Genomic DNA, 14,939 nt, shown 5'->3' on the forward strand with positions numbered 1-14,939 from the left:
TTGACTTGCTGATGTGCAGTAAATTGATCAGTAATAGGTCGATATGCAGTGTTTGTCTAGCTGTGGTCAGGAGCATCCTTTGTTCTAGATTTTGCTTCTAGCTTGCTTTTGCAGATCACTACTGCCCATTTTTAATTTATGTCTTTTCCTGTCCAGCTTCTGTTTCAGCAGTTTTGCTCTCTTTCCTTTTTTTTCCCCTGTTGCATATGTCATGTTCTTAAATACGTTTGAATGTGTTTCTTATGTTGAAATCTCTGTTAAAACTCACTGATGGTAATCTATATTCCTTTTTGTTGTGTTTTGTCTAAACATCATGAAACACTGTTCTTTTTGACATTGGAACTACAAGTCTGGTGCCTTTATATTACAGATGTGTTCAGTGCAGCATACATTTTAGAGTTGCTTTATCTGATTAAGTTTCTCGTACAAGTCTTTTGGAAAGGAATGCAGCATTATGGGTGGGTTCACTTCTGACCACTGGATAGTAACTGTGTTGGAGCCTGCTTGTTCCGTCAATGTCCTGAGTATTCTGATCCTTCCCACCTCTGGAAGTCATGCTGATTGTTTGGCTACTCCAAATTGGCCATGTATATTACATTTACCAGAACCCTCGTGGAATGGGTTGTGGATGAAAATGATCCCCCAAAATCAATTAACTATTAACAAGCAAATTAAATTGTACCTTACACTATTGAAGCTTTTTCACAGTTGATTTTTTGAGCTTTGGTTAATGTTGATGGCATGAAGTGGTTGACTGACTGTGTCAGTTTAGTTCCTGAGCTAAGAGAAATTTGCAAGTATTCCCTTCTTAACATGGGATTTTGTTGGGTGATCCTAATTCCCCCTACTTCCAAGAAATGAACATTAGTGAACTGAAAGTACTCCAAATTGGCATTTGGTGTGTGTGCCATGCACAAGTGTGCATCCTGTTAAGTATACTCCATGCAAGTGTGTGCACGTGTGTATCCATTATATGTACAATGTGTGCACGTGTATCTTGTGATATGTGCTAGATGTTTGTATGTATACCATTTGTGCATACGCATCCTGTGGCGTGTGTGTGTGTGTGTGTGTGTGTGTGTGTGTGTGTGTGTGTGTGTGTGTGTGTGTGTGTGTGTGTGTGTGTGTGTGCATCCTCTGATATGAAAGATGTGTAGTGTTTGTACATGTGCATCCTGTGATGTGAGCGGTGTGTGTGCATGTGTATCCTGTGTTGTGTACTAGGTGTGTGTGTGTATATGTATGTATGTGCATCCTGGGATGTGTAGTGCATGTGTGTGTGCGTGCACTCATGCTTACACATATGTTATATGTCATGCAGTGGGTACTGTGTGTGGGTGCATGTGCATCCTGTGATAGGTAGTATGTGTGTCTGCTTTACACTCATTTGTATACCATGATAGGCTCTGGTACAGCCCCGATTTGAATTAAATAGGTAATTAAAGAATGATTTGAATATAAGAATGAATGAATGAAAGAGAATATGTTTACAGATAACTGTCCCACCTACTATTCAAGTGTATTCATTCTTTTCAAAGATGAATCCGATTCATCAAAGTATATAAACTGGATTTCGTCTGGGCACTGTATCTTAAGACTGCATCTATGAATGTGAGAAAACTGTCTTTTAGATAGAAGAGTATATTTAGTTATGAGGCATGTGGATTCTGAATGAACACACACAAAAAACTGTCCCAGTGGCAGAATTTTCTAAAATAAACCGAATGACATTGAGTACACTATGAGTGACTAGTTAGGTGTAAATTATTTGAAAAGCTTTGGCTTGGGATATGGTGGCATAGGTAAGTATACTCTTACTCAACTCACTGATCTTATTATCCAAATATTTTTTGTGTTACTGAATTGTGTGTATTAAACGTTTTATTTTCTTCTAATCATTACCTCAATTTCTGTTCACAGGCTATTCTTCTGAGCAAAATGATGGACATGTTGCTTTTATGGCTAAGAATATTCGAAAAGTTGTTTCTGCTAATGGGAGATATGGGTATCGGAGGAACACACCTTCTCTGAGAAATGAGACTTCAAAATTTGGGGAAGTAACTCCCTTCCCCCTTCACTAATACTTGAATAACTGTTATTAATAAAGAATTTCAACACAGTATCCAGCTTGCTTAGATTTGTTTAATATTTATGATTAGTTCTTAAACATATGAAACAAATTGGTTATCAATGCATGAAGCCATCCAGGTACTGAAAACATTGCCAAAAATAGTCACAACTAAGGTTTCTAAAACTTTAATTTTATAATTTCATCCATTTGACATGTCTGCAGACCAGAGCTGTGAACATTTTAAAAGTTGTAGAAATACGTAACAAAAGTGAACCTATAAAAAGAAATAAAAATCAAAATATGAAACATTTGGTTTTAGAACCACTGTTCAAACTCATTCCTCAAAGTATTTTGATCTGTCCGGCCTTTACTTTGGCCTTAAAGAAAGCATTCCGTTTAATTCAAGTGATTCTTAAGCATTTAAAAGCTGCCATCTACTTTCCATCCTGCGGTTATTCTGACATGTTTTTCATTACAACTTCTAGAAAACTCAAAAAATGCTGAAATGCATAATGCAGTGCTTTAATAAAGCATTGGTTAGTTTGACACATTTTATGTCTAGAAAATTGAACTGAGTTCTGTTTTGCAGAGCCTTTGTTTCTTTGCAGAATAAAGTAGTTAAGCTATGGCTTGCAAATATAAATAACTCATTTAGTACCACAGTTTGCATATTATTGCAAAATAAACTTATTTGTTGTAGAGATATAAAAATCTTTGTACTAAGAAACAAAACAGTTGTGATATTCAAACAGGAAAAATAATAGTTCTATAAAAATTCCAGTGTACTAGAATAACCCCAAAAGTAAATCAAATTCTAAGATTTGTGTAGGGTTTCTGTGGTGTAATGGGCTTGGATAGCTAAGCAAAAGTGAGCCTACTCTCCCTTGTATAAAGTGGCTGTACATTTGGATAGCACTTGTTCTGTGCTAAGCGGTAAGATGACTTCCCTAGTGTGTGCTCCAGATGCAGTTTTTTACATCCCAGCTCTGAGAAAAAAGTTAACTTGCAGCACTAGGTGAAATGAGGTAGTAGAGGAGTTTAGTATGTTTCAGACTGTCATTGCATCATCTTTTCTGTTGGAAGGATTTTCTGTCCTGTAAATGAAAAAGTGTTTTATTGATGTCTAAAAATGCCAAGCTTTATTAGCAAGTATGAGCAGAGTGTTGGACAGGTTATGATTCGGGCTACTGTAACATATTTCACGATTTATGCCGCATCATACAGGGTTAGTGACCTTGGTTAAAGCCACAACCAGCTGCATTAGTGATCTTGGCAGATGATCTCTCTGGTTAGACTAGGGTGTGTGTGTGTGTGTGTGTGTGTGTGTGTGTGTGTGTGTGTGTGTGTGTGTGTGTGTGTGTGTGAGAGAGAGAGAGTGTGTGTTTTTTTTTTTTTTTTTTTTTTTTAAAGGCATATTCCAATCCATTATGCTGCTTGCAGCATTAGCAGATTACTTGCCTTTCATCTTAGTTCCTCTCATTATAAAAGGTAATCAGAATCTGCAAGACTTGAGGTTGGTAAATTTTATTTTTGTATAAAAAAAAGTTGACATGAAAATCATGACTTAACAATAACACAAATGTAAAAAGAGAAGAATAATTACTCAGGACATGAACGTACACAAGGGTGACGGGAACTAAATAATTTGTTTATAAAAATTCTTGTGGTTAATATAGAAGCTTGTATGGGTTGGGAAAACCAAATGCAAAAACTGGTTAAATGTGAAATTTGTGATTACGATACTGACATGTTTCCAAGAGGTTACAAGTAATCATATGTCTATTCATAATATTATCAGTCTGGTTCCAAATTTGTGGAATACATGTTAAACTGACGAGAACGTATTTAAGGAATCCTTTTATATATCCTTCAATGTTTTGGTACTCTTGTCCTAAGAGCCACTGTTGGTGGTTGTGTAAGCAGGTTTCTCTGTGGTGGAATGAAATCCTGGTAATAATTATGGATAGTCGGCAGGAAGAATTAATTAAAAATATTCCAGAATTCTATTATTGCATATTATGAGGGACTTTACTCGTCAAGTTAGATAAAAGGATACATTAGCTACAATGACTGCAAAGTGATTGATCCTTAAAACTGGAATGAATCACTTTTGCTGGCTTTACCTAAAAAGAATGGTAGTATTTTTATTTAAACCATCCCAACATTATTAAAGTGTGCATGTTTATGTACTGCAGCTACATGTCTTTTTTTCTGGAAATGAATTTCTGTATATTATATAACTTATGTCCTGCCATTTGCTTTTATATTTTGTAGGAAAACTAATATGTTACGTGACTGCAACACCAAAGCCATTGACAGTAATTGGCCATGGCACCCTAACTGTCAGTGTTGTAAGTCACACTATCCTTTACCATTATTGTTATGAGTGACTATAATAAATAAAACACTTTGTGAGTGCTTGTGGATATTCTTCGTGTTTCACTGTTGCAGTCATTACAGTTGGGTTATCCTGCTGGCAGGCTACCCACAGTCGGCCTGAATTCCAAAGTCTAGGACTGGCGTTGGTTGCTGTCTCCTCCTCCCTGACGTCAGTGCGCCAGGGGTATAAAAGATGCAGCTGACGCCATTTTCTTCAGTCTTTCTTGCTGCGCGGTGCCCGAAGCAAAAGCAGTTCACAAGTGCCGGTCGGCGACTCCTGAGATTTTTGTGTTTGAATTTCAGATATGAAGTCTTCACTAAAAGCTAAGTACCCCGTTGTGGAAACTTTTTTCTTGCTCCAGAGCGATGTCAGAAAAAGTTAATAATTGCATTTCTTGTGGGAAGCAAATACCTCATAAGGACTTTCATTCTTACTGTATTCCTTGCCTAGGCCCTGACCACGACGTTGCTAGTTGTCAGTTTTGTGCTAGATTTAACCAACACACTATTAAGCGTCGGTACGATTTTGCATTTCACTATTTTGGCAGATTTAACTATACAATGTCGTCGGATAGCCATCCGACTACCAGAATTCACAAGAAATGCAAAGAAAAGGACAGGCATCCGAGGTCCAAAACCGATGAGGCTTCTTCTAAGCCAGTCGCCGGTTCGCTGGTTCTCAGTGAGGCGCCTTCGCAGCCCCTGATGACCACTACTTTAGACTCGCAGGCCACTACCGACACCCATGTGGAGTCAACCAGGCTGCTGGAAGCTCAAGGTATTGGACCTTCGGAAACTATTCCCTCAGATGGGTCCGGAGCCGCTGAGCAGGCATCGGCTTCTGAGGGTGTTTTCAGACCTACTCAATTATATGTTAAAACGACTTCAGCTTCAAAGGCAAAGACTAAAGCACCTTTAAAGACAAAGAAACAAGTACAACAGCCTCATGGACAGGCCTCCATGCCTAAAAAACAGATGCTCAAAATGGCCGAAGACCTAATTACTTTGATCAGGGGATCCCATCCCCGTCCTGATAAGAGGCGTAGGCAAGAGACAGAATATGAATCTTCAGATCAGGTTTCTATTTAATCTGATTCCTCTTCTGATCAGGAATTCCTCCCTATGAGGATTCTGATGCTGAAGAATCTATCCCTTCAGCCTCTCCTCCTGAGGATTATTCTTTTGGGGAAACTTTACATACCATGAGGGAGCATTTCCACTGGGAGAGCAAAGATTATTCAGAATCTAAGAAAAGGCTCAGAGACTTCCTTTTACTACCACAACACAGGCCCCTAGCTATCCCACCTGTGTTAGACATTGTAGATGATGTATTTTCAGAGTCCAGGCTGTCCCCTGACTCCTTACCTCCAGCTCCAGTTAAGCCGGACAGGTACTACAGGGTTCCTGACTCTCATAAATTCCTGTTCAAACACCCTGCTGCTGACCCATAAACTATCTCTCAGGGTTCCAAAGGGGTCAAGGCTTCCACTGCAAAAAACCCTACTCCCTCTGACAGGGATTCTAGGGCACTGGACAGATAGGGAAAAAAGATTTACACTTCTGCTACCTTGGCTATAAGGGCTTTAAATTGTCAGTTTCGTATGCTCAAATATCAACAATATATAATGTCACTGCTTAAACAGAAAATATTGATAAATTCTGAATGTGCAGAAAACAAAGAAATGCAGGAACTATTGCATGCAGCTGGACAAGTTGGAAAGCATAATTTGCAATGTGGTTTTGATTCTCTGGAGGCCTCCTGCAGGGCCGCAGTTACGGGTTCTGTCATTAGGAGGCATGCTTGGTTAAAGGAACAAAATCTACCTGATCATGTTAAAGCAAAATTATTAGATGCTCCATTACAGCATGATGTTTTGTTTGGTGTTAAAGCAGAAGAGGTGTTAAAGAAAATGGAGGACAAAGCTAAATCTATGCAAACAGTCAAGGATTTCTTACAGGTACAGCCACCAAGATTTAGCAGACACTGGCCTACAAAGAATTGGTCCTTTCCAGTGTCAGACGCCCTAGAGGCAGATCCCCGCCCCAAGGTTCATAGAGGTCTAAACAATGGGGTACTTCTACCTCCAAAACTGGAGAAGACAAATCACAGCCATACAGGAAACAGTTACAATGACTTCTCCCTGCCTGCGCCAAGCACTTATCTTCTGACAGCACCTTTAGGGGGAAAACTAGCACTTTTTTCTCAAAATTGGCACATAATAACTCAGGACAAATGGGTCTTAAACATAGTGTCACAAGGCTACAAGTTTCACTTCCATACCCTGCCAAGGGCAAACGGTTGGCCAGACCTGCCAAAACATCAGTGGGCAGAGGCACAAAAACAAGTTTCATCCCTCATGGACATGAGGGCCATTCAACAAGTACCAGAGCAAGAGCAGGGACAAGGATTCTATTCAAGACTGTTCTTGGTACCCAGAAAGGACAAAACCTGGAGACCAATACTGGATCTATCTATTCTAAACACATATCTGGATATTCCAAAATTCAAAATGTTGACTCTACAGCAGCTTCTGCCCATGTTGGGCAAGAAGGCTTGGCTTGTGACTTTAGATTTAAAAGAGGCATACCTGCATGTCCCAATCAGACAAACATGCAGAAGATACCTCAGATTCAAAGATGCCTCAATGCACTACCAATTCTCTGCACTGCACTTTGGCTTATCTACTGCGCCCATGGTCTTCACAAAGTGCCTGGCACCAGTAATTGCATACTGCAGACAAAGAGGAATACAAATATATCCTTACTTGGACGACTGCTTCATTCAAGCAGAGAACAAGGACATTCTTCTACAGCATCTGGCGTTTGTAAAGAGATTACTACCATGTCTGGGGTACACAGTCAACGAACAAAAATCAAAACTAGTACCCTCTCAAGAGATAATATTCCTGGGTGCAAGCTTAAATACAAATGCCCAGATGGCTTATCTCAAGCCAGACAAACAAAGGCAACTGACTACCTATTTCAAACTGTTGGCAATAAAGGCCCAGTTATCTGCAAAAAAAATTCTGCAGGCTTTCGGCTTCATGGCATCCTGCATTCTACTAATTCCATATGCAAGATTGCATATGAGGAAACGTCAATCGTACCTAAAAAGTGTTTGGACTCAACATTGCCACAGTCTGGAAACAATAGTTACTCTCATACCCTACCTGCAACAAGAGTTTCGATGGTGGGCGAAGGCCTGTCACCAGAACAAGGGACAGCCATTCACTCTACCCCCAGCCACACAGACAGTAACAACGGATGCATCGGATTATGCCTGGGGAGCCCACATGGCAGGAAGATGTATTCAAGCCACATGGTCCACAAACCAAATGCATCTACATATCAATCAAAAAGAGATGCTGGCTGATTAAAATGCCCTGACAGCCTTGAAGGACCTACTTCATCCAGGACAACTACTGATAAAGGCAGACAATACCACGGCCATGTGGTATATAAACAAGCATGGAGGCACTCATTCTTACCCCCTTTGCAGACTAGCCATGACTGTGTGGGACACAGCATTGACTTACCAAGTACATCTGCAGGCACAATTCCTGCCAGGAAAGATAAATACTCTAGCAGACGAATTAAGCAGAAACCTCATGGATCCCCACGAGTGGAAATTGGATCCACAAGTCTTCAGCATGGTAACAAGGAAATGGGGATGCCTGGACATAGAGCTATTTGCCTCACCTCACAACTGCCAACTAAAGAGATTCTGCACAAGGACTTATCACAGACAAGCATAGAAAGTGGATGCCCTATCTTTCAGCTGGAAAAACTTAACAGTATATGCCTTTCCTCCTCTGCCTCTCCTCCCCAAGGTACTCCTAAAGGTCAGACAGGAGAAGCCAAAAATGATACTGATTGCCCCAGACTGGCCACACCAGTACTGGTATCTAATCCTAAGGAACTTGTCTCAATACCCAGCCTGGACCTTACCTCAAGTGCCTCATCTACTGTCCCAGCAGAGCAATCAGATCCTGCACAGCCAACTCAAGACCTTTAATCTGGCAGCATGGCGGATAATGTAGTCATACAAAACACACCTCTCACTAAAGCGGTGATGGATGTCATTTTGGAAGCCAGGAGGCCTAGTACTAGAAAATCCTATGCTGGAAAATGGAAGAGATTCTGTGCTTGGAACCAGGCACAAGGAATTGACATAGCTGTACCAAATATTCCTCAGATTTTGCAATACTTGACTGAGATGCTGGACAAAGGCCTATCCTTTTCATCTATAAAAAATCATGCCTCTGCCATTTTGGCTCATTACAATACAGAGCCACCAATCTTTTCTCATCCTTTATTAAGGCAGTCCCTCAGAGGGGCCAAAAATTTAAGGCCTCCAAGGAGATCACCAATACCTGCATGGTACCTCAATTATGTCTTGGAAAAACTCACCCTGCCTCCTTTTGAGCCAGCCGCTACAGCTGATATAAAGTTTTTTGGAAAATAGCTCTGCTCCTTGCAATAACTTCTGCAAGACGAGTCTCAGAGCTACAAGCACTCATGGCTGTGGAACCTTTTATCATTTTTTTATCCAGACAGGGTTTTTCTGAGGAAAAACCCAACATTTATGCCTAAGGTAATGTCCAGTGTGGCCCTTAACCAGACTATTCATCTGCCTACCTTTTTTTCCAAACCCACAGAATAAGGGGGAGAGAATTCTGCATTCTTTGGACATACACAGACAGCTATGCTTTTATTTGGACAGAACCAATGCTTTCAGAAAGACAGAGCAACTACTAGTGGCATATATGCTGCAGGATCACAAGGAAAGGCTATCTCAAAACAGACTATTTCAAAGTGGATAGGCCACTGCATTTGTTTCTGCTATTCACAACATGCATGCCAGTACCTAAGGGCATTAGGCCACATTCAACCAAAGCAGCAGCCACTTCAACAGCCTTCCTCAGGGGAGTACCAACCAAAGACATTTTAGAGGCTGCAACTTGGAGTTCAGTGCACACCTTCACAAAGCACTATCACTTGCCACTCTACTCTAGATCCAGGGCAGGCTTTGCCACTGCAGTTCTGCAGGGCCTAATAGCCACTCCTAATGCTGTTTAGCTTCAGCCTCCCAACCTTAGCTTTGGGATTCAACCCAATTGTAATGACTGCAACAGTGAAACACGAAGAACATAGTACAGTTGTGTACACTTACCATAAATGTAGATGTTCGAGTGTATTCACTGTTGCAGTCCAGGTTACCCACCCGCCATCCCCCATTTCTTTGCTGGAACTTATCTGTACTTCTCTATTCTATACAACCTATGTGGTGTATTTGCTTGTAGATGAAGGCAAAATATATACTTTGGTGCATGTATGTTTTATTGACATATTTTTAGCCTACCCTTTTGGGGGCACCTGACATCTGGGGCAAGAAAAACTGAAGAAAATGGCGTCGGCTGCATCTTTTATACCCCTGGCGCACTGACGTCTGGGAAGAAACGACAGCAACCGACGCCGGACCTAGACTTTGGAATTCAGGCTGACTGAAGGTAGCCTGCCAGCAGGATAACCCAGTTGTAATGACTGCAACAGTGAATGCACTTGGAACATCTACATTTATGGTAAGTGTACGCAACTGTACTTTCTAGAGGTCACTACTTTGGATGAATATGACACCCAAAGCCACTGTTGCCACAGCTCTGGCACCTTGAAACCATTAGTTTGTATTATGACACACAGGAATACTAGTAAGTATTAGTAGCATGCATTCCCATAGTGATGTGATTATACTAGTGAGTATTAGTATTATGCATTCCCATAGTGATGTGATTATACTAGTGAGTATTAGTATTATGCATTCCCATAGTGATGTGATTGTACTAGTGAGTATTAGTAACATGCATTCCCTTAGTGATGTAAGTGATTGTACTAGTGAGCATTAGTAGCATGCATTCCCATAGTGACGTGATTGTACTAGTGAGTATTAGTAACATGCATTCCCATAGTAACGTGACTGATTGAGACACCAAAGGTGAATAGTGCGAGTCAATGTGACATCCCAACTACTTTGCTGTGACTGACACCTAAGGAGACTAACACAGTAAGTGACTGACGGCCTCCGCCACTAATGTAAATGACTGTGAGAGATACGCTTACTGGACTAATGCAGTAAGTGACTGGCACTCTGAGCAACTAATCTAAATGACTGTGAGACATTAGCTTCCTTATAATGTTGCTGTAAAACTCAGGAAGTTTTGGTAGAGAGAGCAGCTGCAGTAGTAACACCACACACTCACAGGTGTGCCTGCATTTGTGCCCAGAACAGGTCATTTAATGCATACCTGTGATTATGATGTGTGCAGCAGCAATGACTGCCACTGTGGGAAGATATTACACCACCCATTACCACCAATTGTGGGGCAGATTGTGGCACTCAGACCAGTAGCTATTCTGATGGTAACATGCAAGGCTGTTAGCTTGTTGAGTACCCTAGCCAAGAATACATACATGTTGCGCATTGGACATCCAAGACACCAAAAAATAGTCAGGAGGTATATATAATACTTGTGAAAGTCATCAGAGTCTGTGACAATGAAAGCAATCAGTATGGTGGGTGAAGATAGTGAACAAGCACCCCATCCAACCTCATTGGTATGCTCAGGATGTGCAGCTGTTAAAAAATCGAAATGTCTGTAGTGCTGTAAGAAGCTTGTTAGTCATGTTTTTGGCTCCTAGGGTTAATTCTGTAAAGTACATGTGATCTGGAATACAATGGGATACTTTTATTCTAGCTGCATCAGTGAGTATAAATGTTCATAAAGTATCTGTCTAAACACACAAAGCTTGCGTGTATACACTGGATGTTTTGAAGAGTAACACACACACCAGATAAGGAGTAACTTGCTTTTTGTAGGATCCTTGTTGTTCACTTAAGTCAGAATAGACTACTGGTTATAACAGAGAAGCAGGTAAGGAATGAGGGACTGTACAGCTCCTCTTAAGGAAAGAAGAACCAGAAGACATTTCTGCCATACAGGGCTTTGTATACTTTACTTAACGCTTGCCAAAATGTCTTCTTTATTAAAATGTTTAACATAATTTCCCTAAAAATATTTCGGTGATCAAACCTTGTTTCATGAATGTTCTGGGCACACGAAGTAAGTATATTATTCTGATTTAAAAGTTTGTATGAGAATTATACTCAAATCTGCATGCAACAGATTTTAGTAACCTAAAAAGAATGATCTGAAGTAGGAGATTCATTTGTCTGCAACCTGTGGGTTATGGATCCGATATCGGATCCGAACCGGCATGGTTTTCCAGCTATGGATCCGAGCTCTCAGCTCCTCCCCTCACCCATAATGCCCTGCTCTCCCTACATGACCTCAGATCTAGTTTGCCGCGCTGGTGACCAGATTGGTTTTCTTGAGCTCTACAGCTAAGTGCTTTTATTCAGCTTTTCTAGTGCAAAAATTTAACTTTTTTTGACAGTTTTGTGTGAAAGTTTAGGTTCCCCTTTTTGTAGCTAAAGTTGTTTAGTTTTATTAACTTTTTTATATTTAGTTTCCCTCCTGGTAGCGTAGTGTGTGTTTGGGCCTGTGTTGTGTGACTAGTTTACTTTTACTTTTAGATTAGTTTAAGTAAAGCTAGGCTCTTAGGATGTCTGAACAACCTAAGGCTATTTTTCAGTGCTCGAGTGTGGCCATAAGCTTTCCCTGCTGATGGCCACACTTTCGATGCCTTGGGGTTGAGCACCTCACTACTGGATGTTCCATTTGTGCAGGGTTCAACCCCAGGGCATTGAAGGAGCGGAGGTCTAAGCTGGTCCTGGCGGGACTTTTGCCCCGGACTCGGCTCCGGCTTCCGCTCCTTCGAGGGTACCGTGTCTGGTTCCTCCTCTCCGCCCTCCTCCTCCTGGGACTCAACCTCCCTGTAGTGGTTTGGAGGAGAGGAAGCTAGAAAGAAGGACCGGAGGAGAAGCACCATAAGCGGCGGGCGAGACCTCTGTTTCGCCCCGCCTGACAAGCGGGCTTCTCCTCCGGCCTCCTTGTCTGCTGGTTCTCCCCTCCTCGGCTCCGGTCACCCGTGTGCTTTTCACGGGACCTGAGGAGGAGGAGACCCGATCTCCGTCGAGGCTATCCAGGAGGCACTCAAGGCCTACCTCGGTAGCCTCGTCGAGATCGACTTATAGTTTATCGGATGCTGATCTGGACCGGATGATGAGAAGGTTCATCCAGGCCCAGATGCAGATGGGAGTGTTGCCTCCCCTCTGGGGAGCTCGACCCCTTCTTTAAACCTATAGCTCCTTCTCCGACCCGCTACCGGGTTCGAGCAGTTGGAGCCGAGCAGCCGGGCGGGGGTCGGCGCCGATAGTACTCGCCGGATCCGACCCTGCCCTCAATGCTTTGCATCTGACCTCTTGGAGCCTGGATCCGAGCCGGATCCGGGGATCAGTGCTCGGTGCCGTCTGTGTCGGGCGCACTGTCCCCGGATCCGAGTGCTTATCCACTCTCGGATCCCAGGGGAGTCGATTCGGATCCTTTGGTCGAGGTCGGCTCCCCTCGGCTTTTGATGTAGTGGAGAGGGCCCTGTTGAGGGTTTCGGACCCCGGCACTTGCTTCGGCTCCGTCCAGCTCCATCTGCACTGGGCCAGGCTTCCACCATCCGGCCATTGGGACAGCCTGCTCCTTTGCCCCAAGTTGTTCCTTTGGAACAGGTCACAGTTTGCGAGGAGTCCTCTGACAGCCCCCCGGAGGATGCCCCCCGCAAGCATATGTGCACAAGGAGGCACATAGACTCCCCCGAGTCTCTCACTGAAGACACAGACTTGGAGGAAGGGGAAGGCTCCCCAAGATCACCCCCTGAGGATGTCTCCTTTGGAGACATCATGGAAATGCTCCACATAAGGGGGGGGTGGTCTGCCCCCAAGTCTTCCTCGGACGAGTCCGTGTTCTTGGAGGCATTTGAAGCAGGCCCGTCTACCTCTTGGGTGTCCCCTCCTGCCGACCCCCTGGTGGACCTGATTACCACCAGGGCGTGGAAGGAACCGGACACCGTGGAGCCAATCCCAAAAAGGCCCGACCATATACTTAGCCCCCCGGCTGACCGTGCCCATTGGATTAAGGGGCCTCCAGTAGATGCCATGTTGACGGCGGCAGCCACCAAGAGGGAACTTGCTCAGGAGAGTCCCTCAGTCCATTCCCCGAGCAAGGAGTCTCGGATGATGGACCACTTGGGGAAGCGTATGTTTATTTCAGGGACCTTCTCAGTAAGGGCGCTGAACTACCTGGCACATGTTATTAGGATGCAGCGCGATCTTATCAAGGAATACGCTGCATCCCCCCCAGAGTCCATGTCGGAGGAGGACAAAGTGTTGCACTCCACCCGTATGGCCACTCTCAGGTCCGTCACTAATACCTCTATGCGGTTACTGTCCCATGCTACGGAAGGTGCCGCTAGAGCCGCAGGGGCAGGCCTAGTTACCAGACGTCAGGCCTGGCTCCATCATTCTTTTCGGAGCCCTTCAAGGCGTCATTTGCGAACGCCCCCGATGGTTCTGCCCTCTTTGGCAAAACTGTTCGTGATACCTTGACCCAGAGCGAAAGGATGGGAAGACGCTGTCTGCCGGAATCCGCTTCTGTGCCCCAGAGGTCCTATTCTAGGAACCAAAAGGGCCAAAGAAGATGTGGTTCCGAAGTCGCAGCAATCCCAACCCACTCGGACAACCAGTCCTTCCGTGGCAGAGGAGGACAGGGAGGACGCCGCCCAGGGCAGAGGGGCTCCCAGGAACTTCGGGTCCAGAGAACCTTCTCTGAATGGCCCGCAGCAGCCCTGAAGGGTTGCCCGGCTGCTCCACTCTGGAGGCAGTCGGGGCGTTGAGCACCTAGCGGCATGGGAGTCCATAACATCAGACCGCTGGGTCCTCCAAATCATATCCAGAGGATACCGTATCCCATTTCGTCACATGCCAAAATTGAAGTCCCTCCCCGACGTTCCACTCGGTCAGTGGGAGGCCGCTTTGGCAGAAATTGGCCATCTGCTAAAGAAAAGAGCCATCCAGCCCGTCCCCCCCAGACCAGATCGGATCAGGGTTCTACTCCAGGTTCTTTTTAGTGCCAAAAAAGACGGGGGATCTAAGACCAATTTTAGACCTTTCACTCTTGAACATGGCGGTTCCCAAGGAGAAGTTCCGAATGGTTACGTTGCAGTCTATTCTCCCCCTTCTGGGAGAAAATCACTGGATGTGCTCCATAGACCTCAAAGATGCGTACTACCACATACTAATGGACAGGCGCTCCAGGAGGTTTCTCTGCTTCCGGCTGGGAGCCAGTCACTACCAATTCCGGGTCCTTCCCTTTGGTCTCACCACAGCCCCCAGGGTGTTCACCAAAGTATTAGCAGTGGTAGCGGCCCACCTGAGGCTTCAGGGGGTGCAGGTCTTCCCTTACCTGGACGACTGGCTTCTCACCGCCCCAACAAGGCATCTACTATTATTGGCGCGAGACTCCTTTCTCCATCTAGCTCCCCG

At 43.9% G+C, this 14,939-nt stretch overlaps 1 protein-coding gene across 2 annotated transcripts in view; it reads left to right on the forward strand.

The window, feature by feature from the left end:
* LOC122815644 (uncharacterized protein C17orf98-like) overlaps positions 1–2,122 on the forward strand; it is a 78,006-nt gene extending 75,884 nt beyond the window's left edge. For both annotated transcript variants that reach the window (XM_044088316.1, XM_044088317.1), the window contains exon 4: positions 1,921–2,122. In XM_044088316.1, the coding sequence (XP_043944251.1) occupies positions 1,921–2,081 (161 nt within the window). In that variant the 3' untranslated portion in view covers positions 2,082–2,122. The remainder of the gene's footprint in view (positions 1–1,920) is intronic.
* Positions 2,123–14,939: the final 12,817 nt, after the last annotated feature.

The sequence above is a fragment of the Protopterus annectens genome, chromosome 11.part0, assembly GCF_019279795.1.
Source record: "Protopterus annectens isolate FY-2018-M chromosome 11.part0, PAN1.0, whole genome shotgun sequence".
In the NCBI taxonomy this organism is placed as follows: Eukaryota; Metazoa; Chordata; order Ceratodontiformes; family Protopteridae; genus Protopterus; species Protopterus annectens.